The 27,897-nt window shown below is 42.4% G+C and overlaps 2 protein-coding genes across 7 annotated transcripts; one reads left to right on the top strand and one right to left on the bottom strand.

The window, feature by feature from the left end:
* Window positions 1-3: 3 nt before the first annotated feature.
* On the bottom strand, window positions 4-10,245 carry pkma (pyruvate kinase M1/2a). 4 transcript variants are annotated; one of them, XM_011609668.2, is made up of 11 exons: window positions 10,096-10,245; window positions 6,833-7,011; window positions 6,511-6,602; window positions 5,149-5,280; window positions 4,869-5,055; window positions 4,481-4,751; window positions 4,250-4,400; window positions 3,981-4,133; window positions 2,666-2,832; window positions 1,152-1,333; window positions 4-1,041 (listed from the first exon to the last, which is right to left on the bottom strand). In XM_011609668.2, the coding sequence occupies exons 2-11, from the start codon at window positions 6,984-6,986 to the stop codon at window positions 935-937; spliced, it is 1,596 nt and encodes a 531-aa protein (XP_011607970.1). In that variant the 5' UTR covers window positions 6,987-7,011; window positions 10,096-10,245; the 3' UTR covers window positions 4-934.
* On the top strand, window positions 7,793-25,772 carry parp6a (poly (ADP-ribose) polymerase family, member 6a). Of its 3 annotated transcripts, none has more exons than XM_029845768.1 (23): window positions 7,793-7,816; window positions 12,246-12,341; window positions 14,105-14,182; window positions 15,222-15,316; window positions 15,456-15,516; window positions 15,698-15,788; window positions 15,884-15,950; window positions 16,016-16,165; window positions 16,539-16,689; window positions 17,286-17,417; window positions 17,613-17,708; window positions 18,644-18,736; window positions 18,934-19,059; window positions 19,190-19,255; window positions 19,373-19,440; window positions 19,544-19,592; window positions 19,710-19,822; window positions 20,535-20,607; window positions 21,887-21,956; window positions 22,485-22,564; window positions 22,836-22,899; window positions 23,177-23,261; window positions 23,815-25,772. In XM_029845768.1, the coding sequence occupies exons 1-23, from the start codon at window positions 7,808-7,810 to the stop codon at window positions 23,915-23,917; spliced, it is 2,016 nt and encodes a 671-aa protein (XP_029701628.1). In that variant the 5' UTR covers window positions 7,793-7,807; the 3' UTR covers window positions 23,918-25,772. The 3 variants fall into 3 exon arrangements, with proteins under 3 accessions (XP_029701628.1, XP_029701629.1, XP_029701630.1); XM_029845769.1 differs by lacking the exon at window positions 7,793-7,816 and adding an exon at window positions 13,605-13,674 and having other exon boundaries at window positions 12,088-12,341; XM_029845770.1 differs by lacking the exon at window positions 7,793-7,816 and adding an exon at window positions 13,546-13,674 and having other exon boundaries at window positions 12,088-12,341.
* The last annotated feature ends 2,125 nt before the right edge of the window (window positions 25,773-27,897 follow it).

The following is a 27,897-nucleotide window of genomic DNA, read 5'->3' as shown; positions in this document are numbered from 1 at the left end:
TAAGTGCTCCTCTTTAATGGTGGAAATCCAGCCTTAAAGTACATCTAAGCACACCAGTTAAACTTTAATTAGTTAGTACTTACACTTTGTAACAATCAAAGCTTGTTAGACATGAGAAGCCAGCTATAGTGAGTCACTAAATGGAGAAAAACAAAGTTCATCACCTCTGAAAACCACCCTCAAAGTGCTTATTCTTTACTGTCAAGAGGCAACTTAGACATGATCCAAAGGCTGTGTGATACATCTAACGATACATTAACTAGGGCAAACACTTGTAGTAGACATCCAAAACTAACATTTCTCTATGGTCAGACAAAATATAAGTAGTATTGGATGTCCCCAAGACAAAACTTTACCATTCACAAAAGTCAAGTATAATATTGAATGTAACAGAGGAGATCTGGAGTGCAACACTTGGAAACTTCAATCACAATGGAAGCTGGCATGAAAGACACTTTACACACAGCACTACAGTGGGAGCTGCTTGGGTGGAATGGAGGAGCGAAGGCTGGGCTTTCGGGGCCCGTAATGGAGAATGAAATGTTTATTTTGTTCGTCATATCAGCAGGAGTGTAGTTGGTAAGCTTTTTGCTTTGTATTTTAAAATGAAGGTTCTCAATATCAGTTGATCATTTCAGTGAATAAATACCATAGTTGCTGCTCAGTGGGTACTAAATCGGCGGCCCTGCTAACTGGCGTAACTGAGAAAAGAAAACTGTGATAGGAATGAGGACGTGAAAAGGAACAGGCCTCCGCTCGATCCCAGGGCAGCTCTTCAGCTTAAAAGTGACATATGTCATTGATCTGCACTATTGTTCAGTGGGCTGACTGTATGTCTGGTGTCAGGTGAGCACTGCGAGCTTCAGGGGACTGTGGAGTGGAGACCTATGAAAGATAAATGAAAGTGAAGGGAGAAATCAGCCCCTGTGGCGGTTCAAGCCACCAGAACCACACGCATGGTGTTGGTGTAACCGGAGCCGGGACGCCAGCCAGTCAAGATGATGACAACATCGCCCTCCTTGAAGAAGCCTCTGACCTTGCCTGGAAATGAAACCAAAAACATTTTTAGAAACATTCAATCTGATATCTAGTGTAGAAACATCCTGCACTGATCCAGTTACAGCCGCACAAGAACCTGGCCACACACGTACCCATTTCCATGGCAAAGTTAACGCGCATGTCAACGTCCTCTGCCCACACGTCATTGGATGGTTTGGTGTACAGGACCGGAAAGATGCCGCGGTACAGGTGGGCCTGGCGTGCCGTCTGGGCGTTGCGGGTCACGGCGAGGATGGGAGCACGGGGCCTGTACCTGGAGATCAGGTGTGCGGACCTGCAGATATACAAACAGCAGTGAATGGAAAAGAAAAAATATTTAAAATTATCTCTAGCTTATTGCAAAAATGGGTCGTGCTTGTAAATGCAGGCAGGATTGACCATTTCGGTGTGAGTATTTCCAAATCTTAATATAGCTGACAAAAATTAATTAGACAAAACAAATGGCAAAACATTAATGTAATTAAACTTGTTAGTTAAAATGCTTCCTAAACCTAGCACTTTACATAGTCACATTTGTATTACCACCGAATTAAATATCACTAAATTAAAAAACAACCCCCCTCTCCCAAAAACCAAACTTGTTTATCGAGTTGACCGGAGTTGAACCCTAATCCAATTAGAAGTCTAATCACCCAAAATTACTCATTACAGGCAAAGACACAAACAGTGGCAGAATCCAAACGTCCCCTTCCAGACTTCAGCGCGTTGTCGCCTTCTGACTGACTGACAATAAAATACTAAAACTCAGAATAATAAAAAATGACTAAATTAAGTTCTCACTATGTGAATGTTTTGGGTGGAAGCATTCATTACGGTATTCAGATTAGATTTAATAAAGTCTGGAAAAAAGACTTTGGAATTAGACCAATAAATTGCATTTATTATTCTATTTGTGGCTCAAAAAATACCCTCTGCAGCACACTCGACACAAGCACACACACACAAATCAAAAGGGGAGGGCTTTTGTTACACAGTCGGTAGAGGGAGAACCGAGTTGGTCTTACCTCCTGCGCTGGCATCATGTCTTTCTCTTTCTTACCTCCCAGTTTTGGTGAGGACAATGATGGCGCTAGCGCAGCATTTGAAGGATGCTTCCACTGCACCGACAGCTACCGCCTCTGAAGGGTCTCTAGTCAGTTGCGTGTGTCTTCTCAGCCCCTCAAACAGCTGCCTGTGGAAGGTAGCCGCCTCGGCCTCTCGTGCTATCTGAGTCCGGAGTGACCATGAGGGGAAGGGTAGGGCTTTACTTTCAGTCACACCCAGCAAGTGCTTCTACACATCCATTCACTCTGCTAGGAGAGGCTGACACAACTGAGCAGCTAGTCCCCTGGTTACACAAAGCAACTGAATTTATAACAGAGGAATAATCCCTGACACATTTAACAAATACACAAATTGAGCAATGGGAAGATATTACTCATGTGGACCACTATATGGTGAATATATTACTGTATTTGAGTAAAAGGCAGCCATGTCAGGTACGTGTCAGCCTCTCCCAGTGACTTCTCCAGTCTGTCCCTGACTGACCCTGCTCTCTCTGGTTTAGGAATCTGAGGGGCTGAGGTGTTTTATGCCTCGAGTTGGCAGGAACAGGGAACCTGCCTACCTTCCAGAGCCAGTGAGCACAATGATGCCAGAGGCTAAACTCTTAAAGGAGGCCTCGACGGCGCCGATTGCAATAGCCTCAGTTGGGTCTTTGCAGTGCGGCGTGGAGCGGCGCAGGTCCTCAAACACCTGCCGGTGGAACATGGCTGCCTCGGCTTCCCGGGCAATCTGGCGTAGGTGAGGGCAATACACATGAAGCCAGGCCAATCCCACACCAGGCAGATGCAGATGTTAAGAGAGGAAAATGGGTGAGATGGAAAAAAGGAACAAGAACACAGGAATGGACAGACGTATTACAAGGACAAAAGAAAATAGAATACAAAGACACATAAGAAAAAGGCAGAAGGACAAAGTAGAAGAATTTGTGTGGATTTAGTGCGAGGATACAAAGTTAAGTCTTCACAATGAATGAGATATCTCATGTTAGATAACCCAACAACACCCAGACACAATGTCATTTTAAGACTATAAAATGCTATCATAAAACAGTAGACGCAGCTTAAGTGTTAATTAAAATTGTAAAATGAGAGCTTGAGATGTGATAGTGCTGTAGTACAGGCAAGGTTATGAAGGCATGGTTAAGGGGAAAAAGTACGAGACAATAGATCAGTGAGACAGAAAGAGTATGTTAAACACAGGTTAGAGCCTAGACTTGCAAGACATGCAACCTCAAAATGGGGTGGGGGGCTATGGAGCTGCAGCACTGCTCAGTGGCTCTTGCTTCTGCACAGCAATGCAAAAAAGATTCTAGCTGAACACATGCAGGTTATCCGTGTCATACAGAGGGAATGAACCAGGCTGGGTCTGACCAGAGAAAGACAAGCAGGAAGCAACCACATCATATTCCATGTGATGTGAAGGTGAGGCTTCAGTTACAGCCTTTATTAGGTGTTTTTATAGTCTGTCCCTGACTTGAAAAACTGCTACAAATAAAAGACCATTACAGGAATACAGTTTTCCAACAGAAGCTCGGTTTAGGAAGGTATTCTTTTTAACCGTGTCACTTTGTCTCAACTGTCTCATCTGTAAGGATGGCAATATTTTTAAGGCTTTGTTGCAATTTTGCTAACATTTTCCACATATTTGTAAATATGCAGTTGGTTATTTTTTTTGTTTTCCACAGAATTAGCTCTGACTAAACTCAAATCAGTTAAGCAGTTAAGCAGCTTTTTGGCCAAGGAGGAAAACATGCAGTGTTGCAACTGAATAACATGCAAGACGTGCTCACATTAAGTGTTATTTAAATGGAAAATAGTATACACACACAGCTGATCATTATTCATTTCCACTGCTACATTTGAAGTATAATAACTCACCATATGCTGCGTGCGGACTGCCTCAAGAGGATAGTCTCCTTTAGCGGTCTCACCACTCAGCATAATGCAGTCAGCACCATCCAACACAGCGTTGGCGACGTCGCTGCCCTCGGCGCGGGTGGGTCTGGGTTTCTTGATCATGCTCTCCAACATCTGAATTCAAATGAAGCGGCTAACTATCAGAGCTTAAGAGGCCTCCAAATGACAAAAACAAACACGCGGCATAGAGGAATCAGACATTAACTAGATAACGTTTGCTGCATCCTAACCTGTGTGGCACATGTGATGGGCTTGCCAGCTCTGTTGCAGCGTCCAATCATCATCTTCTGGGCGAGGAAGACCTTTTCTGTGGGGATCTCAATACCCAGATCACCGCGGGCGACCATGATGCCGTCGCTGGCCTCCATGATTTCATCAAATCTAAGCAGAGTATAAAATCAGAGTAACAACCATCTGTTTTACTTGAGACTGGACATTAAAGAAAGCAGAGTAAAGCACACCTGCGCACACCCTCGTGGTTTTCAAGTTTACTGATGATCTTAATATCTTTGCCCTTTTCTCCCAGCACTGCTCTGACGGCGTGGACATCTGCAGCTTTGCGGATGAAGGAGGCGAACACCATGTCGACTCCGTGCTCCACACCAAACTGAAGGTCCTCCACATCTTTGTCTGAAACAGCAGGCAGGTCTACAGCAGCACCAGGGAGGTTTACGCCTTTCTTGCTGCCCAGGGTGCCACCATTCTCAATTTCACACATCAAGTAATCAGAACCTGAAGATATAAGAAAATATAGAGGAGCAAAGAGAGAAGGGCTCTATGATTGACACTTCAGATCAAAGGCGGTTTTTGGGGCCAACTTGATTCTTCATAAGCCCCTCCTACATTTACCTATTTCTTTGACCTGCAGGGATATGAGTCCATCATCGATGTAGATCTTGCTTCCTACGTCCACCACTTTGGTGATGTTCTTGTAATCAAGCCAGAGGATCTCCTCACTGCATTTCTCAATGTACGCATCGTCCAAGGTGATCTTAATCATGTTGCCCTTCTTCAGTTCCACTTCAGCTGTACCGCTCTGTCATAGTATTGCATCAAGTTTTTTTTCCATTTAATTTCTTTTTTTTTTGGCTTGCGTGTAAAATCTTGGAATGAGTGGTGCTAAACTCACTCCGCGGATGAGGCCAGTCCTGATCTCTGGGCCCTTGGTGTCCAAGGCGATGCCAATAGGACGGTATTGGATACTTCCAGGCTCAAAGCTTTCGCATGCCTCACGTACATTCTTGATTGTCTCTGCATGGTACTACAGAGGAGAAACAGAAACACCTGGTATAATACACACACACACAAAAAGATAACAATCTTTTCACATCAAAAGTCAGACTAAATCTTTCCTGATTTCAGTCAGCTAGGAATGCCAATATTATACTTACTTAATGCCAGAATAATCAGGGATTTTTTTTAAATTATACATATAGTAAATTTAAACGTAGTTGTCTGCTATAAAGTATATACTATAACTGTAAAGTACATTCAAATGGAAAGAAAGTGGAAGCTGATTCAGATTTATAGCTTTATAAAAGGTAAAACTGACCTAAGGTGTGTTTGACAGTGCAATCAGAAGTGTCACGTTAGCAACTGCATGTTGCTGAATAATGAGTTTCATCAACGCCGTAAACGAAGCTTCATGGAAAAAAACAACTAAAATTTCAACCAAAATATGTACCTTTATCTTGGCCTGGTCATTTTAAATTAAATCTCCTTTAACTCAACCCGCCTTGAGTAAAATGTAAAAGCGATTAATGTGAAATCAAAACGAAATAAATAGCATTCGCTAACATATTTTGACTCTGCTGTTGACAGTAGACCTGACCTTGTTGCGTTGCACCTGCCCTCACACCCTGGGACATGACGGCAAAGAAGCTACACGTGGTGCACTTTAGTATCGACAAAGCTTTCTCTTTGCAGTTCTCCAATTCCACAATAATGAACCTTTTTTCATTGCTGCCATTAATTGTGAAGGACTTCCAAGATATTACACTTGGCAATGTTAAAATGTGTTGTTTAGGTTACTTTTTTCCCCATTTACTAGAGATTTAAATAAATTGAGAGCTTAGCGTTAAGTGTAATTCTAGAGAGAATTAAATGTATAAAATCAACTTCCCATGAGTCTCAGCTCTTCTGTCGCTGCCTATTTACTCTCAACACTTTAATCTGCCTCTTTTGGATGCTACTACAATTTAAACACAAAGTAAGGTGCCCTGCTTATTTCTCAGGTCACAAATGTCTAACCTGCTCTTTATCTTTCTCAGCTAAAAGTAGTTCATTCTTAATACTATCTTGGCCGTTCCAGACATCTTTATTGAGCAAAAACCTTTTCAGGGTTTCTTAAAATAACCTTGAATAAGATTAGGACGTGACATCCCCAAACCTACAAATCTGCGATAAAGCACATAACCATGTTTCACAAGAGATAAACAATAAAGACGTGACTTTTAAAAGTGACCTCCGGATACAGTTGTGCAATACCTACCTCGTGTGTGCCATGGGAGAAGTTCAAGCGAGCAATGTTCATTCCAGACTTGATCATCTCCTTCAGCATCTCCACAGAACGGGAGGCCGGTCCTGCACAAAATGTGTGAATACATCCCTTTATGACAAAGTATTTCAAGTAAGTAAAACATGATTAGTTACATTTGCCTCTTATCAAAATCAGGCTGCTTTCTGATTACAAAAACTCAAGAACTGGTTAAAAAAAAATACTTTTAACAATTTAGCCATAAATGTGCAACTGTTCCAAGTAACAAGATCAAATGTGATTCAACAGTTGGTATTAAATTGTAGTTTTGACTAACCAATGGTACAGATGATGCCAGTGTTGCGAGCAGTAGTGGGCACTGAGTCGATGTCCAGCAGACACATGTGCTCCAGGAAGGTGTCGGCCATGGCAGCATTGAGCTGCTGCGTCTGGATGAAGGCAGAGCCCATGTCAGACTTTGGCTGGGGCATTGTGTTGGATGATACCTTATTAGTCCTGCAAAATAAAAAATAAAAATAAGAAGAGATCTATAATGGGCAGAGGAGAGATTTCTACAGCTGATCATATTTATTAAGCAGCAAGCTTGAATTTTATTGTATTAAAACCATAAACTACATGTTTTATTGAATAGATAGCCTTTATTAAATCAATTCATTTTATTAAAAGAAATATTCTAAACATTAGGCTTCAGAAATGTTCCCAAAAACATCCTATTTAAATAAAGACCTTTGTAAGCCACTTGGCACAAAACAGATTGTGCAACCATTTGCCACAAAGTGGTGAATGTATGATTCCATTGTTGATACAATTCACCGTAGCTCAGAACTAAAAGAACAATCATTGATTCAATTCAGAAGTAGGACTAAAACTTTCCTACGATGCTACTTTATACTGTTCCTCTTTAGGTTCCCAGTGAGTCACTGTGGCAACGACACTGCCATGAATACACAGTACAGGAAGTGCTCAACTTTCATCATAATACTAGATTCATTGTCTTGCAATGTGCTGCCTTGAAACTGAACAAGAGAAACTCAAGAACATAAAAGCAACATTTACGGTGGGCTAGTCTCTAAAAACAGCAATCATGAGTTGGCAATTTCCTCTTATTTGTTATGTTCCAATGGACGTTTAGGATGGGGGCCAGAGCCCCACCGACACATTCATGTCTGCTGATGACATAAGAAGTGTGGGGCAGACCAGACCAGCGCTGTACGTGCGCACAGTCACATCTCACAGATCCAACACACACAAGGGCTGGAGGCAGACATGTAAAGCACGAAGGCAAAGAAATATGGCAGAGGTGAGACCGTTTTCACACGGCAAACAATTACATAAAGCAGCCTCTCGACAATGCTCATTCTAAAGTCAAGACAACGCAATGCAATGCATTTGAAAAACGTGACATTTGCTGGTTACATCCTGCCTCTTCTAACCTACCCTGCACTCACTGTGAACCTGATTAGGAATAAGTGGAGTAACTGTTGTTCAGGTTTTCTGATCCCCAAACAGCCAGTGAGCAACCAAAGGCCAACAGCAGCCACAGTAACCTTCAACCAAATGCAAGGCTAAGTTTAGAGTTGGCTGCCAATGCTAATCTCCTCCAATCCCTCTCTCCTCTGTCTACCCTACTCCTATTGTAGTATAGCATAAAACTCACCTGTATGATCCTTATCAGCAAAACAAGCTGCTATCAGGTGACTTAGCATTTAGCGTCATCCATTTATGGACCTGACATAGCAACTGGCTAATCTAAATTGGCTAAAACAAGTAATCAGTCGAGCACAGGAAGGCTGAAAGGCATACCCCCGGTAGATTCTTCTGTTCCTCCTTGACACAAAGAGGACTGTTACAGCCAATGACCTCTGCAACAAACCCAGGGCGCGGGAGCTTCCAATGTCAAGGAGCCATTTTCTCCCTCCAACAGAACTACTGGCAGACTGGCCCGGTGCCGTGTGTGCGCCAACGCACAACACTTTCAGCAGCTCAGGAGTAAATCCCTTCCAAAGGGATAAAGGCTGCAGAGAATACCTGCTGTGACAAAGCATTCGCCATGACCCGATGTAGCGGCCATACATAAGAGGAGACTTCCAGCACCACACATGTATAGCCTGTGAGCCACCACCGTGGTGAATATTGGTCTGACCTAAACTGTTTAGGTCACAAGATACCCTGGACTATTAATAGTATGGGACATGTCTGTTTAGACATCCAATACTCAGAATGTACTATGGCACTTCCACTATGTCAATCCCAAAACACAACTGGGATTCAGTTTGTTAATGGCACATATTGAAACAATTTAATATCGGCGTTGACATATGATATGCATCTGTAATGCCAAAGGAACAAAGTGCCCACATCCAAGATACAAACAACACTGTGGCAGCTGTAAAGCACCTGCTTTAATCACTTTAAGGCCTAGCTCAGCTGCAACTGCTACTTTATGGCTACTGTACCAGTCATTACCCAAAGAATCACGTGAATCACGGAAACCCAGTAGCCAAGGTTTTAGAAATCATGGTGTCTGCAGAGGTACATCCTGCAGCATGTGCTGATGCAACATCTACCCTGCCATGGCACAAAAATGTACATTTTGAGGCTTATCTAGTCAGGGTGTTTCAATTAAAATCATTAATTCCTCACCGATATGAAGGATCGGTTGACAAACGACTAAATGTCAAATCCTGTGGAATGGGGACAAAATCGTTCCTCTCAACGTATTTTGTGTCAACAAGGCACCGCTGCAGCAGCTACTGCAGTAAAGCTGCACCGACACTCGCCACACAAGGGTATCGACTTCAGCTAATTTACCTCTAAAACAAGAGCCCGATTTCCATGACAATATTACATAACGGGACGAACATATACACCGTGACTGTTAATTGACGTGTATAACGAAATGTTGAAATCTTCTCCTGATGGGCCGCTCTCTCGAAAGAAGAAGTGGCTGAACCAGCATGTCGATTTAATAAATCTAAAATGAGTGATTTTTTTTCTGAAAATACACGGTGAAGTGAACTATAGTGGATTGCTGCAGAGGCGATGCGCTGCAGGCCACGTTCTCATCCTGCGTCACATTTTCCTGAGTAGACGTGAGCAGCCAGCCAATGAAAGGCCACAATACCACACGGCCACACCCACTTCAGGAGGCAACAGGAAGCGATTCTTTTGACATTCGTTTTCCTCAAACATCACATTCGAAAATATAATTTTTAGTGCTAAGATTTCGTTGAACGATATCGCGTAAAAGCATCATCATAAAAGGCGTGAAACAACAGAAAAATGTCCTCGATTTCCATCTTCTATGATATGAACTTTCATAAACGTTGCCCGCTAAACACCGCCTACGCAGGTAAAACGCAGTTTTTAGCTAAGCGTAAGACCGCTCACACGTGCTGGCTCTTGAATACTCTGAGTAACAACGTGATAAATATTAAACGACCGGTAGCAGCTAGCAGCTTATATGTTAGAGGACTTGTCAGCTCGCAAGATGTGACCTAAGCGTCAAGTAAAAGATAGAAACGTGACAGAACGAGTGTCGCTAAAGTTTTAATCTCCTTCCATGTTGCAAATACACACCTTAACACGCTAGGCGACCGTCTGCACAGATGCAACCACCGCGACTGTGGCCAGCCCAAGGTGATCTCTGTGCTCCTATACGCTACCGTACTACTTTACAGGGATGCTGAGACGTATCAATCCGAGGTTATAACACTAAATGTACAGTGGATGCGCCGTTTTGACTCGGCAATATCAACTAAAAGCATCACACGTCACTCTCTCGTGTGTTTTATTGTTTAAAATAATATATCATTTCGATTAGATGCTTATAACATCAGAAAGCGGAAGGTTACAGAATAAGGCGGTGGAAGTGCTTGGTATAGCTGCTGAGCCAATAGGAATGCTTGAATATATTGGAGAACGGCGGTGTCTGACCACGTGACCATGTGACTGGGGATGGCGTAGTTAGTGGAGTTTCCTGAATAACGCAAATGTACAGTCATCGTGCTTGTCCAGTACGTTTGAAACTAGTAATCGTTATTCTATTATCGTAATGTTTGACCAACGTACAGTAATTGTGCCTTTAAGGTTAAGTGATTTTAGCAGGCAATACAATTGACCTATAGGCAGTCAAAACGAATGTTAAAGTAACAAATGTAACGTGACCACTGATCGCTGCTAAGCATGGTTTGTCGTGCAATACCGCCACCTAATGGTGACACATGATATCACGGTTCGGTAGAACTATAGCGGCTGCATAAGTAAAGAACAAATGTTGCTGTGTCAAGGTATACAATTGTTATGTTAAAACTATTCTCAATTATATATTGCCATGATGAACTTTTTCGTCTATGCCTGCATGCATGTCACAATGTTCCACAGACCTTCCTACAAGGTGCTTAATTATGATAATCAGCTCTGACATGCAGAAGACAATAAATCCTTGCAAGAGAGCTTATGTTATGAAATTCATTTTAACATTTAATCCTTTTTGTTCGCACTGACCTGTTTATAGGTGTGACATCAGCACTGCTGCTTCCACTGCCCATGTTACTCTTTCAGTGATCCACACAACCACCTCAGGCAAACAGAAACACACCTGCGCAGGTAAGGGACAGTTCTGCTGTCCTGTCAGCCTGCAAAAGTCTGTGGCTGTCAGTCAGTATTAATGCCTGCTGACACCTGGGCCACGAGGCACATTAAGACACTGTGATAATACAGGACAAATGAGACAGCCTAATGCTTCTGAGTGTATCACTACTACCACTGCACTGGAACTGCTCACCAAATCCCACCATAGGATTTAAGGAGCAGCTTGATAAAGCCAAGATACATACAGAAATCCTCAACAACCATCTGTCCAACCCCCCCCCCAATCACATACAGTAAAAGTGGATAGAAATATTTGAAATCAAATGTCAAAAGAAGGCACAATTGCTGCATCATCTCTCTGTAAAATGAATTCACATGTTTTGGAATGGAGGGTGTGAAGGATTACAAGTTGATTAATGTTGCATGTCAGATGAAAAAAAAAAAATTTACATGTTCAGACTGGAGATGAAATTCCACTGCAAATGCAGTGTAATGCCTGAGCTTGGCATGCAAAACATGAAGACACTTGAATGTATTATGCATTCATCTTAGGTGTGTAACATTGTTTTAAGTAATTAGTTCCTTTAAGCCCACACATTATCCAGTCATCTCCATTCTTAAGGTAAACTCCTAAAAGAGATAATTGAAATAATTGGGTTAAAGAATGATGAGCTCTAAAGACATTACCACAGATTCACGCAGATGTGATATATTTCCTTTTTTAACCCTGAGAGGCTGAAGGTTTACTTTTTTGGAGTATGCTTCAGGATTACAATTCCCTTGTAACAAAATTGCAAGAGAATATTTTGAAGCATGAGAACTGACTGACTGTACACCACTGCACTCAACAGACACACAAACACAGAGAGACTGAGGCGTTCAAACTGTCAGAGCCATATTATTTCTATTTTCTTGTCTTCTCAGTCAGCAGCAGTGCAGTCAGCTGCGGGTCACGTGACAGACCGTTCGCTGTCACTGCGCATGCGCGCGGGACTCAGTGTTGTCAGGCAAAATATATAGACGGCAGCAGGAGCGGAGATCTGCAATAGATAAACACACAGTCGAGCGCACTGGCAGGACGACAGTTCTGTCGTCTCTTTTCTATTATTTTATTTTAATGTCATCTGTCGTTTCAGTGGAAAACAGCCGCCCAAGGAAGGGAGCAGGTGTGCCCTTTAAGAGGGGGAGCAGCTGAGGCAAGGGCAGCATCCGAGGCTCCATCCTCTTCGGAGGTAAGTCTGGATGGATGGATTGTTGGATGGGAGAAAGGACGGACGGAAAATGGAGACAAATTCGTCTGATTGCATCTGTGTTTGTGCTGTGGTGGGGTTGGGAGGGGGGGCATGTTTGTGTTGGTATGTGAGTCGTCGAGGTTGGTGCTGGTGGGGGTCTTGAGGACAGAACCGGGTAGAAGAGACATAAAGAAAAGCAAAGGGAGCCGAATACATGCTATTTAACAAAGGAGCCTTGCAAAATCTGGTGCAGATGATGTCTGGAAGGTTTATTAGAAAGAGATAAATAGTAGAATTCCATAATTAGAAACATATTAATGAAATATCATGATCATTTTATGTACACATTAAGTCAATGGGCCTCTCTACCAGTCCAAGGCGGGTCTAATATGAAGACCGCAAACAAAGGAAATTAATAATGGGTTCTTTTAATTTTACTGACCTAGAAACAACATGGAGGCATTCATGCCTGAGGATTTTTTTTTTTTTTTGGTTCCAGTCTCAGGATGAACGCAAAAAAATCTTTATAATCTTTATTCTGATGCTCAAGTTTGAAATATGCATATTTGCATCTGCAGAGTATGTCTTTCCAAAGATACAATGTAAAATAAATTAATAGGTTGCTATAAACGCCCTTTAATGTCAGTGATGCTGTTAATTCGCGCATTTTTAAAAACAAGTCTGTTTTATGCATTTTCACTGCCTATCCAAAGACAGCCATGTAATGTGTAATGTTTTCACAATGTTCTGTATCATTGACAGTATCAATGTATACGGGTTATGCTGAAACACAAAATTGTCATGATATTTAAAAACAAATATATCCTGGAAAATCAGAAAAGCTGGATGAAGAAGCGCATGTGTGCGTGCGCGCACACGTGTGTAAACATGCGTCAGCATTCACTATGATATTAAGAGATGAAGGTCTTGGGAAAGCAAACAAAAGAAACGGAGCCATTCTGGTACTCAGTGTACCACAGCGCATACAGCATCTCCCACACATTCTCTCCACAGTGATTAATGCCACTCTGAAAAGAGGCAGAGATGGCTGTTGCTAGGTTACATGGCAAGGTGAAGTGCGGACCATTTAAAGAAAAGGGGAGGAGGGCACCACTTACAAAGCATGGCATCACTGGAGATCATCTCTTTGTTCCATGTTTTCCTTCTGCTCGACTTCTTTTTGCTATCTGTACTGTTGTTGCAGTTCTGAGGTGATCAGACCAACTTCTGCAGTTTTCTCTTGTCCTTCCTTCCTGGAAACAGGCTGCAATGTTTGACTCTATCCAAAGGACTAGACCTGTTTGAGTGAGCCTTATGAACATCAGATCTAATGGTGAGACAGATGTGTTTCCATAGTGTAATGCAATAATTTGTGCATTGTATAATTTTTATTTAATCCTCAGTGTTGCTTTGAATGCTCAACTCAATTATCAGCTTCTATGATGTCACAAGATCTCCAGAATTTAAGCCTTGCTGGTAAAAATAAAATAAGAAAAAAAAAAAGGGTTATTTTTGTCAAAACCATGGATATTTTTACAAATGCATCGAGTACACATCTGAGGGTTGAATCACAGCGAGCCCTTTCTCTTGCAAAGAATAATGCTTTGAGATGCTATATTAAGCTGTGTTTTGAAGCCTTAGGAGGGTTCTAAATAGGGAGATGTGAGAAAGGATGAGAAATGAAGGGATGACAGAAAGAGGTAGCACATCTCCACTATAATGGCCTTTTTTCTTTTTTTTTTTTACAATGCTTTCACCCACAGGACATCAAAGGCCAGTGTTGGACTGACGAGGAGTCAGATGGGGAGAATGAGTCAGAACAGTTCCTGTATGGTATCCAGGTAAACCGGCTGTTTTATAATTTCTAATTATATATTTTTTTATTATTGTTGTCTCAATAATGGCGTCCAATCATGTGAGCAGAGTTTCCTGCAGATGAATTTGATGCAAAGCGTTGTTTAAGAGCAATTCTGGCACAATCTGAAATGATTTGGAGTCAGTCTTTAGTAAATATGAATGTTTTATCATCAGCAGTGAGTGCAGAAGAGAAAGATCAGACTGCCTGATAGTTCCAGGTTGAAGTGAAACAGAACTTCCTGTAAAAATGTTTTGTGCAAATGTGATGAGAGTAAATATGACAGACTCAGCTCCATTAATCCTGGGCTACTCCATTTCTGTGGCAGCTGTTTCGCGCAGCATCTCATCTGGTAAAGTTCAGCGCTTCGTGAGATCTTAATCTGTTAGTTATCCTTTTTTCCCTTGCTGTTATCTTCCAAGTCTTGTGATTGAAATGTAAATCCAGTTTGGGACTTAAAGCTCATTTCTATGCAGACGGGGGAGCATGAAAGCAGCATAGTGCGGATAAGGATGAAAGAGGGGGATCTGTTCTACTCAGGCAGCGAGGAGGGGATGGCAGTTCAACTAAAAGTCTAGACACCAGCCAAATGCCCAAACTTGAGCTAAAATCTTAACGCCTTAAATGATATTCATGGAAGGTGTGTGTGTGAGCCTGAGCCTATCCCATATGACACCTTCATGTCTAAAACTGTATCAATATGACACAACACGGCATCTGAAGGAAGATTGTTTCACAGATAAATGAAATTAATACACCCAACATCATGTATAAAGATGTAAGAAGTGTCATATAAGGAACTAACTGACTCCACCTCAGACATATGCAGTAACTCAACACCACACTGTGTCTTTCTCGATGTCCGTCCACATATAAAAGCAAATAACACATCGAGGACAAAGACAGTACAATTCAGTTAGCATTTGTCAATGCAGTAATCATCTCACTGCGCTGCCATCGATCCACAATCATGTCAAGCCGCGTGTGTGTATGTGTAGCCAGCTCTAACATACGTGTCATTACAGGGGAGTTGCGCTGCTGACCTGTACCGCCACCCGCAACTCGATGCAGATATCGAGGCAGTAAAAGACATCTACACGGACAGTGCCGTGTCTGTTAGGTACAGCATGTGTTTTTTAATTTATTTAATTTTAGTCACTGCATGATTTGTGTGTAAAGCTTATCCTCCATTAAAAGCTTTAGGATATAATCTGCTTCACCTTAGTCGTTAACTGCAATTGATGTGTGCGTCTGCACAGGGAATATGGAACCATCGACGATGTGGACATTGATCTTCACATTAACATTGGTTTCTTAGACGTGAGTCAGCAGTCCTTCCTATTTCTGCTCACACCTCCTCGTCATTACATTCAGCATTCTAAGGTTGACATTTTACAAAGTAATACACCATTTATAATGCATTGTGTGCTCATAACTTATTTACATGGTGAGGAATGGCACTAATTAGGATGATAACTGTGTTTGCGTGCGTGCGTCTCAGGAGGAGGTTGCGACAGCTTGGAAAGTTATCAGAACAGAGCCCATTATTGTGAGACTGCGCTTTTCTCTGTCTCAGTACCTCGACGGACCTGGTGAGTCAGTGTGGGGGATGGCGTCCTGAGAGGGGCTTTAGGTCTTTGTGCCAGTAGCTGAGCACTTTGTAATATTGTTTGTCCTCCTTACACAGAACCATCAGTGGAAGTGTTCCAGCCATCCAATAAAGAAGGCTTTAGCCTGGGCCTGCAGCTTAAAAAGTAAGAAATATTTGTTAGATTTAGATGGATAGATTTCATCTAAATCTGATTCTCCAACGTGGCAGGATCCTGAGCACGTTCACCTCGCAGCAGTGGAAACATCTCAGTAATGAGTTCCTCAAGGCCCAGCAGGAGAAGAGGCACAGCTGGTTTAAAGCCGGAGGAACCATCAAGAAGTTTCGTGCTGGACTTAGCATCTTTTCCCCCATACCCAAGTAGGCTTATTGTATATTTTAAATATCCTCCTGTGAGTGCACTTTTAGAGACTGGTCATCATCTGTGATAAATAAGTGTTTATTTCTGAATCTCTGACATTCTTAATCCGGAGATTTAAACCTAGCATACTCAACAGAGGTCCTAACCTCTGCACAACTTGTATCCTGGCAACACTGTTTGAGCACAAATCTTTGGTTTAAGTTTAGTCACTTGTGCTGGAGTATGTTGGTTGAAGTTGAAATAGAGCAGAGTTGGTATTTATTCTGTCAGTCTTGCTTCAAAATTACCAACATAGTTACAACCTAAAACATTGCAGTTTTACATACTAATGAATCATGCAATCAGCTGAGAATTGCTGTTCTTTCATTTTAGGTCACCAAGTCTTCCTTTGATCCAAGACACAGTTTTAAAAGGGAAGCTGAGTGTCCCTGAACTGAGGGTGACCCGCCTGATGAATCGCTCTATTTCATGCACAATGAAAAACCCTAAAGGAGAGCTCTTCAGCTATCCTCCAAATAGCCAGGTCAGTGCCATTCTGGAAAATCACCCTCCAGAGTCAGATCCTTTTGATTAAATTCCAATTAGTGTGATTAATTACTCAACCGCCCCACTTATCAATTGGCCTGAGAGACTGGCCAAGTAGTGGCCATCATCTGTACATGCAGCAGTGTTTGTTCGTAGCAGCGAATTGCTGACACGCTGTTTAATCGGCACGAGTCGTTGTCAGAGGTCGATCACACAGAACAAGATGCTTGCTTGGGTGATAAAAGCTTTTCTGTCTGTGTTATGATCGTTTCCATGAATATTTATAAAAGGATTTGAATGCTGCAGCAGAGGTACAACACATAGATGCTCTATTTCTTTATTTATTTGAATCTGACTCCACTGATTGCCATAGAACCACTGGCAGTTTGCAGACATATTTGGGCAAATTAAACTATAATCGTTCTCAGTGCCAAAGCACATGATTTCCAAGGCATTGTACTCTATCTTCTGGGATTTGTTCTTCTCGGATATCCGACGCATGAACTGTTTCTACCTGAGTGTGTTACTTACCCCTATCATGCCATGGCCGTTGTGCTGTTTCCCATAATCCTTTGTCTTCACTTGACCCATCAGACTGTGGCTGTCCCAGCGGCAAGGGCCCCAGCGCAGATTACCACGAGGCAGCTGATTGAATTGTTTTTCTCGTCCCAGGCGGGTGGTCACTGCAAGAACATCCCAACACTGGAGTATGGCTTTCTAGTACAGGTCAGACATCAGTGACTTATGAGAGTAATTACTGCTGCACTTACGCACCAGACCCAGCGAGAGCCTCTTGTGTTGTCCAAAACATGACACAGCTGTATGTAATCACAGCGTGAATCAGGTTTTATCGCAATTCTACCTCCTTCCTGTCATGGAGGAGTGTTAACCAGAAACACCGCTGCGATTTCCTTCTAACAGATAATGAAGTACTCAGAGCAGAGGATCCCCACACTAAATGAGTACTGCGTGGTCTGTGACGAGCAGCACGTCTTTCAAAATGGATCCATGTTGAAGGTAATGAGAAAGATGAGTGAATCGGCATATTACACTATATGACAGCATATTAGACAGCAGCACATGTTAGATGTTTTTCATAGTTATATACAAAATGATGATACTATCGCCAGCTACAGTAATTTCCTAAAAGTCTAGCAGCATTTATGTGCTGATTGATATTGAAATTGTGACTTTAGTGAAACCCCAAAATGCTGGTAAAAATTACTCACGGAGGTCTTTATTCCTCCACTGGGGAAAAAAAGAGAAAGCACAATTCACAAAACCGCAATTTCCGAGTCCAAACAGAGGAAATCACAGGAAAGGGCGGCAGAGGGAGCAGCAACCAAGCGAGGGTTAAGCGCGAGAGAGGAAAAGCAAGGAGAGGCAGAAATTCACAAAAGGAATGAACAGAGAAATGATTTGCTACCGGGTACCAGTGGTTCACACTCATCTGGCAACAACTGGAGGCATGATCACTCCTTTAAAGCAGCCGAGTTGGTGAGCGATGACGAGGTCCAGGCGTACAGCTCTGCACCGCAAGTCATCATGCAGCTCCTGTCAGGAGAGAGAGAAAGAGAGAGAGAGCCAAAGAAACCCTGACAGAAGTTCTGGCACCTAAAAGATAAGCTGAGCCTCACAATTACTCATCTAGTGCTGCCAAAATCAACCAATAATGCCTTCAATGAAATCTAAAACAGAGCAAAAATGAACCTAATGCAGTTGTTTAGATTATTATTAACATCTTTTTTTGTGTTGCCAATATCAAGGAATCGTTTATGAAGTAGCAACTCATTCTTGTGTCTTATTCCCAAATAAAGATTTATTTTTTTAAAAAATGAAGCATCAGATGGGTTAACTGGTGTGAAGGGGCATGATGAAAACAGTCGATGACCAAACAAACTGAACTGAGAGCGTTAATCCCTCATCATCTACGTGTATAATCTTTTATACAGCCGGCTGTGTGCACCAGGGAGCTGTGCGTGTTCTCCTTCTACACACTGGGTGTGATGTCCGGAGCTGCAGAGGAAGTGGCCACTGGGGCTGAGGTAACGATGCAATAAATCATATAAAATGCTATTTACAAGTTTTGTATTTTCTCCTGGTTATAATTTCTTTAGGCCAGATAGGATACAATGTGTACAGTGTGCAAGAAAAGCAGCATACATAAAGTACAAAATACATACATACATATTGTAACAATGATGAAAGAATGAAATAAAACATGTAATCCACGTCTTCTCAGGTGGTGGACCTGCTTGTGGCTATGTGTCGAGCTGCTCTTGAGTCTCCTCGTAAGAGCATCATCTTTGAGCCTTACCCATCAGTTGTTGACCCCAATGATCCTAAGACACTGGCCTTCAACCCAAAGGTCAGCACTCTCTCCAGCAATGTAATAAGATAATAAAGTCAATGCATGCAGTTCATACTTACGAATATGATTAAAGATGTCAGCATGCTCTGTCTCTCTTACCTGTGATGGCTGTGCGGCTCAACTACAGAAGAAGAATTATGAGAGACTGCAGAAAGCGTTGGACAGTGTCATGTCCATTCGGGAGATGACTCAGGTACAAGAATGAGGAGGAAGGGAGATGAGGGAAGGGGGATATTAAAGGAGTAGCCTCTGTGTTCTTTATCCTGTCATGGTTGACACTTGGCTGCTCTTCAACCCGGTATTTTTCCAGGGTTCGTATTTAGAAATCAAGAAACAGATGGACAAGCTGGACCCTCTGGCCCATCCCCTACTGCAGTGGTGAGTAATACATGTGTTTGTTCCCCACGTGTGTTAACTAGGGGTAATTTTAATTTGGGAAATAAAGCAGTTGTATCACATTCATGTTTCTGCCTCCCTGCAGGATCATTTCCAGCAACAGATCACATATCGTTAAGCTGCCTCTGAGCAGGGTGAGGATGCCTGACATCACTCATACATCACTTCATGAATGTTTCATTGTGCATTTAGGTGGCATGAACTTATTCTCTGTCTGTGTCTCTCTCGCCCCTCCCCAATGATTATCACAGCAACTCAAATTCATGCACACCTCCCACCAGTTCCTGCTGCTCAGCAGCCCCCCAGCCAAAGAGGCCCGTTTTCGCACTGCCAAGAAGCTGTACGGTAGCACCTTCGCCTTCCAGTGAGTCAGATTTGTTTACTCGGGAGACGTCCAACGTTTTTTGGTGTTTGTTTAAGGGCTACTTTTGCATCCTGTAACTTCAAGTGCTTCAAATCATTCAGGCAGGTAAAAATGTTTTGGGAAATAATTCATGCTGCATATGTGATATTATATAAAACATTTCCGCCCTTATTGCTGTCGGGTAAATATTATGCGGGTAATTACTCTCAAATCAAGCACTGTGGCTAAAATGCATGCATAATTTAGCATTACTGCAGCACACCCTGGCAAACACTAAAGTGTCTCCTTGTAACACCTGGTCTTTATGATTTGAATGTCGGAACCATTTGAGCAGATTTTTGTCGTAACAACAAAAAGGACAGAATTATTTTGGATTGAGAGCCAGCACATGGAGCCAGCTCCTACTGTCAGATGGAGCAAATGGAGCTTGGATGAATATTTCAGATAGACCGCTAAATTACGCTCAATGCAGGATAGGAAAATGCCCATATGTACAGTATGTACCTTACTCCTGTAAATGGAAAGATCCAATTTTCAAGACAGCCCACATACCTACAATAGGATATTATAATTCATTTTATCTTTCAGCATTACATTATATTCATTTTAAAAAGAAATGGCCAATCCAACAAAATTTACATCCATACACTTTGTATAGGTGGATGAAACAACTGGGATAGCATCAGATCTTTATTCTTTTTTCTTCTCTCAGTGGTTCCCACATTGAGAACTGGCACTCCGTTCTGAGAAATGGACTCGTCAATGCCTCTTATACCAAGCTGCAGGTACGTAGTTTCAGCCACGGACGGTGAACCTGCTGCAAAAGAGAGTGCGCGCTCGCTCCTGGCCGAATCATTTTTTGCAGTGAATGGACGACAGCTTCGCTCTTGTCAGCCTTGCTCTTGGCATTTCACAGAGCTGTGCACGTAGAGAGATTTTTTTTTTTGAGGCCGGACATGTCTCCTCCTGTTAAGGAGGAAGGTGGGTGGGGCTGTGATGTCAGCTGTCAGGAGGCTGGCTGTGAGGGTTAACCCCCTAGACCACAGAGCAGTTTAGATCAAGAGTGTAGACCTGAGTATAGAGTATAAATATCAAATATTTAATATTCATCTTTTACTTATATATCTGTTTTTGGTAGTAAGCGTTCTCACAAAGATGCTTACGTTCTATTCAAGGATAAATGACAAAACTGTGAATGCCGGACCACCAAGAAAGCCAGACAGTGACTTTGCCTGCTTTGCACTACACACACGTCTGGAAAGTAGATTAGATGCAATTAAAAAAAAAGAAAAGAAATCTGAAGGATCTTTGAAAGTGTCATCCCACCCATGAGTGCTCCATCATGTCTGCCTGTCTCATTTATGCCGTCTTTGTTCTCAAGCTTTTTGAACTCTGCCATCTCTGATCTCGCCTCGGCACTCGTCTGCCTCCTCTTTCTGTCCTCTCATCTTCACCTTGAGCATTGACCCCCCCCCCCCACCTCCCCCCCGAACACACATACACGCACACACTCACACACATGCTTGCCGTCCTCCACTGTCATTGGGCTTCACAGTCATTGGATGGCAGAGTGGCCTCCATTAGAAAACTCTTGTCTTTTTCTCCTTTTTGATTTCCTCCAGATGTTCCCCGGCCTGACCTACAACTTTTCAAAGTCCATTTTTGTTCTTCCGTTTGCTTCTTCTCTGGTTTCACTGTTATTTAGAGCACATCAACCTCCATGAATCCCTTTGTTGTCCTAAAGTGGACAGCCCTGTTTGGGTGGACATCATCACCACTTGTCATCAGTGCATAAAGGAGAAACAGTGCCAATGTTTTCAGTTTTCTCTAACCAGCCGCTCACATTTGTTTGGTGATTTACTCTCCACTACCACTGGATCTTCGTGTGATCTTTGTGTAATTCCGAATTGTTGATCTATAGGATACTGTAGGTAATTACTCCTGTCACAGGAAAACTTGAGGAACCTGCGGTAGTTATGTGTGTATGAGCGTGTGTGTGCAGGTGTGTGTTGCTGCAACAGCTCAATGATTCCTCCTTCCTTCCTGCTTTCTTTTAAACCCAAGCTGCATGGGGCAGCGTATGGAAAGGGCATCTATCTGAGCCCCATCTCCAGCATATCTTTTGGATACTCAGGTAGGAACAGCTCATCGCTCCATCACCCTGCATCCCTCTGGTCTCACCATATTCACTGAGTGCAGTCTATGTCCTGGTTGTCCCGGGACACTTTTACATGTGGGAGATTTTCCATGCTACCCTAATGTCTCACTTCCTGTTGAGTATCACCTCCTGTACCATCCATAAATCATGTTGTGGTTTTATAATGAACGCGATTGTCAAGGCAACTTTGTGTGTGTTTATTCTTTTGTTTGTGTTTAATCACAGTCTTGACTGTGCAAGGGTGGACCTTCATCATCAGCTCCAGTTATCGAGAGTTGTTTGTTATGATTTTCTTAAGATATGCAGAAGAAAATATCAATATCAAATATCATTGAAACGTTAAGTGGGAATTTGAGACAGTTATAGCCGAAACCTTTGTGAAAGTTAGCAAGTAATCACTGGTCTGAACAATGAAACCACCAGCGGAAGGTTTTACGCAGCATAAGTGACTCTGGTTGAGGACACTCTAACTCCTGGCAACTGTCTGTGTGTTGCATCTTGCAGGAATGGGGAAAGGACAGCACCGTATGCCCACCAAAGATGAGCTGGTGCAGCGCTACAACCGAATGAACACCATACCACAGGTGCTTTGCTAAAATCACTGGATAAATACAATCATTTAAAAGAAATCTTCACTGGTTCTCATTTAAAGGAAAGACTTGTTCATAAAATGGGGCTAATTCATTAGAGGATACAAAATATTATCCTATTTATGCTATTGCACATCACCTCTGTATGTTTGCTACAATCCTTGGGTTTTGCTTCAGTGAGTGAATTTAGAAAAGATCTCCATAAATATTGATCAGCTCTGCTGGTGGGACATTACCATTGTCTCCTGTCTCTTTCCTTTAACAGAGCCGTCCCATACAATCGAGGTTCCTTCAGAGCCGAAATCTGAACTGCATCGCTCTGTGCGAAGGTAATAACAAGCAGCAGGTAGCGTACAGGGGGAAAATGATAAGAAGAGAGAAGTATTCGATCCCTTGATTTTATTCTGTTTGGAAAGCTAAATATCTGTGCAGTCAAAAGAACACATCGAAGCATGAATAGCTCTACTGCAGCATACTGTCTACAGTTGAATTTAAGCCTTTGTAACGTGAGTCATACTACGCAACACGTATTTTAACAGTTACTATTTCTGGAGTCACGACACCGGGTGCCTGACAATAATTCTTTATTCTCTTTTTTTGAAACAGTGATAACATCCAAGGACTTACAGAAACACGGTAACATCTGGGTGTGTCCAGTTTCCGACCATGTCTGCACTCGCTTCTTTTTTGTGTAAGTTGCGCTGCTATTGATGAGTCACTGCGATAGAAATACAAGTCTTGCACGGCATCGTCCGCCATTAAATACTTGGCTAAAGACATAGACCTCAATTGTTCAGTTAAACTCAGCAGTGATTTTGTGGTGCTGCTGGCCGCATCCATGTTTCAAACTGTGCATTTTAGTGTTGAACAAACACAACATGGCCCCTGATGGTCAGTCCACATTTTAGGCACACATTTACCAGATGGCAGGTCTATTATTATTATATCCACTGCTATTTCCTGGATTGGGAATTCAATTTGAGATGGCACTGTGTCAAATTCAAACCAGGGCTCCGGTTCTCCTTTTGAGCTGCGTGGATTGTTTTTTTTCCCCTTGAAGGAATTGATGTGGGTAGAATAAAAACAAGGAATAATATCAGTGGGTTCTACCTCAAAAGACGTTGTAATTGATTTCCCTCTGAGACAGGAACAGCTGATAGAGGCGCATTTAAATATAAATGGCTATGATGCCTTTTAATGAGGAAATATATAACAAGTGTGGGCACGTTCTTGGGTACGTGCAGGTACGAGGATGGCCAAGTAGGAGATGCCAACATCAACACCCAGGAGCCCAAAGTGCAGAAGGAGATCATGCGTGTGATTGGGACCCAGATCTACTCCAGCTAATAGAGGTTCTCCATCTCTCTTTCCCTCCCTCTCTCTCTCATGGAGGTACACAGACAGGCAGACAGTGAATGTTTGGTGGAGCTGACCTCAGGCCAGGTAGCGGAGGCCGGGGGAGCTCTTGAGCACATTATTTCTGAAGTCGTTTTCCTCTGATTGTCTCATTTCTCACCTTTCTCTCTCTCCGCCCCTTCATCTCAGCATGCTTAAGCAGCACATTGTTCATTTAACCTTCCTTTAAGTTAAAGTCTGTCTACTTTCCTCACTCACTTTCCATCAAAAGCATATCACTATTGAAATGTGTGCACACGCTCAAACCTGAGGGCTGAATGGGCTTTTCTCCTTGATAATTACTGTTGCACTTTTGCTGATCCTCGGTACTAATTATCTCTCCATATAATTTCTTTATGTGAATATCCATAAAGAAAAGACATTCCTACTGACACAGATCCCATTGTTGCAAAAATGTGATGAGTTTACATTCCTAAACATGTTCTTTTTTTGTCTTTGCAAAGGCATCGTGTCTTCTGTTTGCTTCATAGTCTTTAATTAATTATGTATATTGAGGATCAGGGTATGTGGACATGAGGGGCAGCCAAAGCAGTTCTGGGCTCGGTGCATACTGTCAGCACTTTTTTTTCTTTTTTGCATGGCATCTAAAACCAGCCATTAACAGGATTACGTGTTATTTGTTTACAACAACAGTAAGTGAGTTTGAGTCTTAATGCACTCTGCATCTCAGACTAGAAAGTTAATCAGTGTGGCAGGAGAGCAGCTTACAGCAGCATACATTATATTTACTGGCATTATTACAGCACTGGTGTCCGGCAGCTTTGTGCCCTTTTATAAAGGCTTTTGGAGATTAACTGCTTTTTTCCCCCTGGCCTTCATGAGGTTACGCAGCTTGAAGAAGATGGCATCAACATTTGTGTCAAAGGCAAACATCCCAAAACGGCTGTATGGAGAATATATTAGAAAGGCCTCAACCGCTGAATGTCAATATACTGTTAATAAGAATATATATATATATATATATATACGTATATATAAGCCGATCCTGCCACTACTCCTGCCACACTATCTGTTCCTGTGCCCAACAACCACAAAGCCTCATGTGTGATGGTTGCTTTTTCTTAAGTCCGTCACATTATGGAGTCCATCTTTTGAATTTACATTGCAGAAGCTACGATTTCATCTGTACAGATAAAAGTCGGGCTGAACTCTTACGATATGGCGCATCCTCCGTCGTCCCGTTGGAGAATGCCAACCTTGTACAGCGAATCAATTTTTATCGGTTATTCATGTACCGTATGTATGTATGTATGTATCTATGTATGTACGTGTGAGTTTGTATTTTATTGACATTAAATTAGACATTGCACTTATTCATCATTTGCCTGACCTGGAGAAAAGGACTCGCCTCGGGCCTGCTTTGGACAGAGTAGAGCAGAAGGAAAAAAAGAAAATTTATGGAGTCAGCAAGACTATAATATCCAACATCGTAACCACGGAGACGGCCTTTCACTGTCCTCAGAAGCTAGAACTAAATTATACTGACTACCGAATGGACTCGAGGCGCCAAAAGAGATGGAAATGTAAATAAGGACGTTGGAGACCTTGTTGAAAAGTTTTGCAGTCGTGTACAGCTTACTTTTTCCCCATGTGGCGGGACTATGATAACTGATGTCTGGTTTTTCTGAGATCTGAGCTGCGAGTGTCTTTGAAAATCTGTTCTCTGGCCGTCTGTCTCTGGTGAGTAATGTGTTCAACAATGATGTTGACGACAATGATGGTGATTACGATGATGAAAGGTGATGATGCAGGAGGAAAGAATAAAGCCTGATTTTGCACAGTTTTACACGGTCTCCTTTTCTTTGATGTCCAGACCGAAAAATAACAGTACAATCTTCCTTTTTTGCTGATACTTTGTTTGATAAATTTGAGCAGAAGGGGGCACCGTTACTCCACCAGCAGGCACAAAGACCACCTCCTCGATACTCTTTCCCGTTTTCATTTTCAACACAGCTTTTATATTCAAGCAGACACAATGAGAAACTACCATCAGAACTTCAGCTCACAACACAATGCATCCTTTAATTTTTTAACATTTACTTAATCATGCTGTGAAATGGGTGCTAAAGATCTGCTCGGCTCTGACACACGCTTATGATTTGATATTGCAGTGGAAGTGGGTGAATAATGAAAACAAATTGCTGACCAAACTAAATGTCAACACTGCTGCGTACATTCGGAATACTGGGCAAATGGAGATTTTATGAATAGATACTGTGTTCCAGTTCAGTGTGCAAGTAGGCTTACCAGCTGAAAAACAAAACTAGAAATAGATTCAGTAATAGAATGATAATTTAGTGTGTAACATGCATCTTTCTGGGTGGATGGGTGCAATACTAAACATGAGACCACTTTCATCTTTTGCCTACATTGATTTTTTTCTAGCCGTGTTACACATTGCAGTCCGTATGCTCGCCTCTAAGAGAAAAACATCTCTAAAATCTGCTTGGCCTCTAACCACGGAAATCACTTTCCCTGCAAACTGGACACTTCTCTGCCAGTCGAGTCCCCGACTGTTGTCAGCAGGCCAGTGGGAGAGATCGAGTGGCCGGACCTTCACAATAATATCTGCATATCTGTGTGAGAGAGAGTAGCAAATGGTGTGTAGTGTTCACATGCTCCCTGAAACCCAGTCCTCATGTTGGACACGACCCCCTCTTTTGGCTCAGGCCCCCAACACAACGGCCTATTTTTTCCCTGCAGTTCAGCCCTCTACCACAGAGGGGAGCTCTGGTGTTGCTCTAATTTGCTTTCTTTGTTTGCATTGGTGACCACACACACTGTGGCACATTTGCAAAGCACATTACCACACACTCGCAGGTAAACATGCACAATGGGTGTTTGGTGGTGACGGAAGGGCAGAGGGTCACAGAGGAAGCGACTTCTCCCCATCCCTTCCTCCCAGCCTCCATAATAAGTGTTACCGTTTGATTTCTTCACAAAAGGAGCAATTACAGCGAGTTGTTTAATCACCCACACATTTATTGAGCTTAGAGTCTCTTAGCTTGCAGCTCAGGCCCCTGTCGTCGGCAGCAGCGGGCACCTGAGTGACAGAGAAGGTCAGTGGTTTAACAGGGTGCGAAAGGGGGTCTCATTTGAGTTAAGACTTTCCAGGGTACTCCGTACGCCACAAAGGCCACCGGGACAGAGACAAAGAGGAAGTTGAGACCAGGAGAGAAAGCCAACCAGACAGACAGAATTTACATGTGTGCAATTTCAAATACATATATCATACACACATAATGGCATCGCAAATTTCATTAGCTGGCAGCATCAGCTTGTAGTTTGTAGAAAACAACAATGCTGTATTAATGCTACAATGCCCTGTTGTGTTATTATTCCTCCACATGGCCATTTAATTGGACTTCTGGAATCAATTGATTGACAGAATTATGTCAGACTCCACTAGAATAGGTCATCATATGCCTGCTTTCAGCTTGTTAGTATCGGACCTTTCCTAATTGACCTTTTAAGTCACAGACCGACTAACAACCAACAAAGAAGTTAGCCAGTGGCAAACCGGTAGCATATTGAGCGGAAACTCGAGCTGACACATCATAAATTGGATGTCCTTATTGGTCCAAAATGTGTGGTTCTTTAACTAGCGTGTTGTAGATCCCCTTCGATTACACTTTCCCTTGCAGTGGGAGTCTCATTACAACTATGACAATTTCAATTTAGTGTGATTTCAGTCAGGCTACCATTTCATGTTTGTTTTAGCGGGACAAATAAACATTTATCTAGCGTTGTGCAACTATTGCGAAGTTATCACGCCCTCTCCTGTTTCAGCAGGCTGTTATCGCTCTCAGTTCAGCCTTTTCTCAAAGCAAAGTTTTTCTTTTCTGCAGCAACCACAGACCAACAAACAACAACATAATCCCCACCATATTCTCCATTGTTGTGTTTGTCGC

This window comes from Takifugu rubripes, chromosome 13 (assembly GCF_901000725.2).
Source record: "Takifugu rubripes chromosome 13, fTakRub1.2, whole genome shotgun sequence".
Classification (NCBI taxonomy): Eukaryota; Metazoa; Chordata; class Actinopteri; order Tetraodontiformes; family Tetraodontidae; genus Takifugu; species Takifugu rubripes.
This window is presented reverse-complemented; position numbering and strand designations above follow the sequence as displayed.

Bases quoted from the DNA above. Each gene is read 5' to 3' on its own strand.
- parp6a (XM_029845768.1), top strand. The intron at 17,418-17,612 runs GTCAGACATCAG...TCCTTCTAACAG, and splicing joins AGTATGGCTTTCTAGTACAG to ATAATGAAGTACTCAGAGCA. The intron at 18,737-18,933 runs GTAACGATGCAA...ACGTCTTCTCAG, and splicing joins AAGTGGCCACTGGGGCTGAG to GTGGTGGACCTGCTTGTGGC.
- pkma (XM_029845632.1), bottom strand. From the start codon at position 8,591: ATGTATGGCCGCTACATCGGGTCATGGCGAATGCTTTGTCACAGCAGG. The intron at 7,012-8,319 runs GTATGCCTTTCA...TTTATTTTGCAG, and splicing joins AACAGAAGAATCTACCGGGG to GACTAATAAGGTATCATCCA. The intron at 4,752-4,868 runs GTAAATGTAGGA...TTATATCTTCAG, and splicing joins CCTGCAGGTCAAAGAAATAG to GTTCTGATTACTTGATGTGT.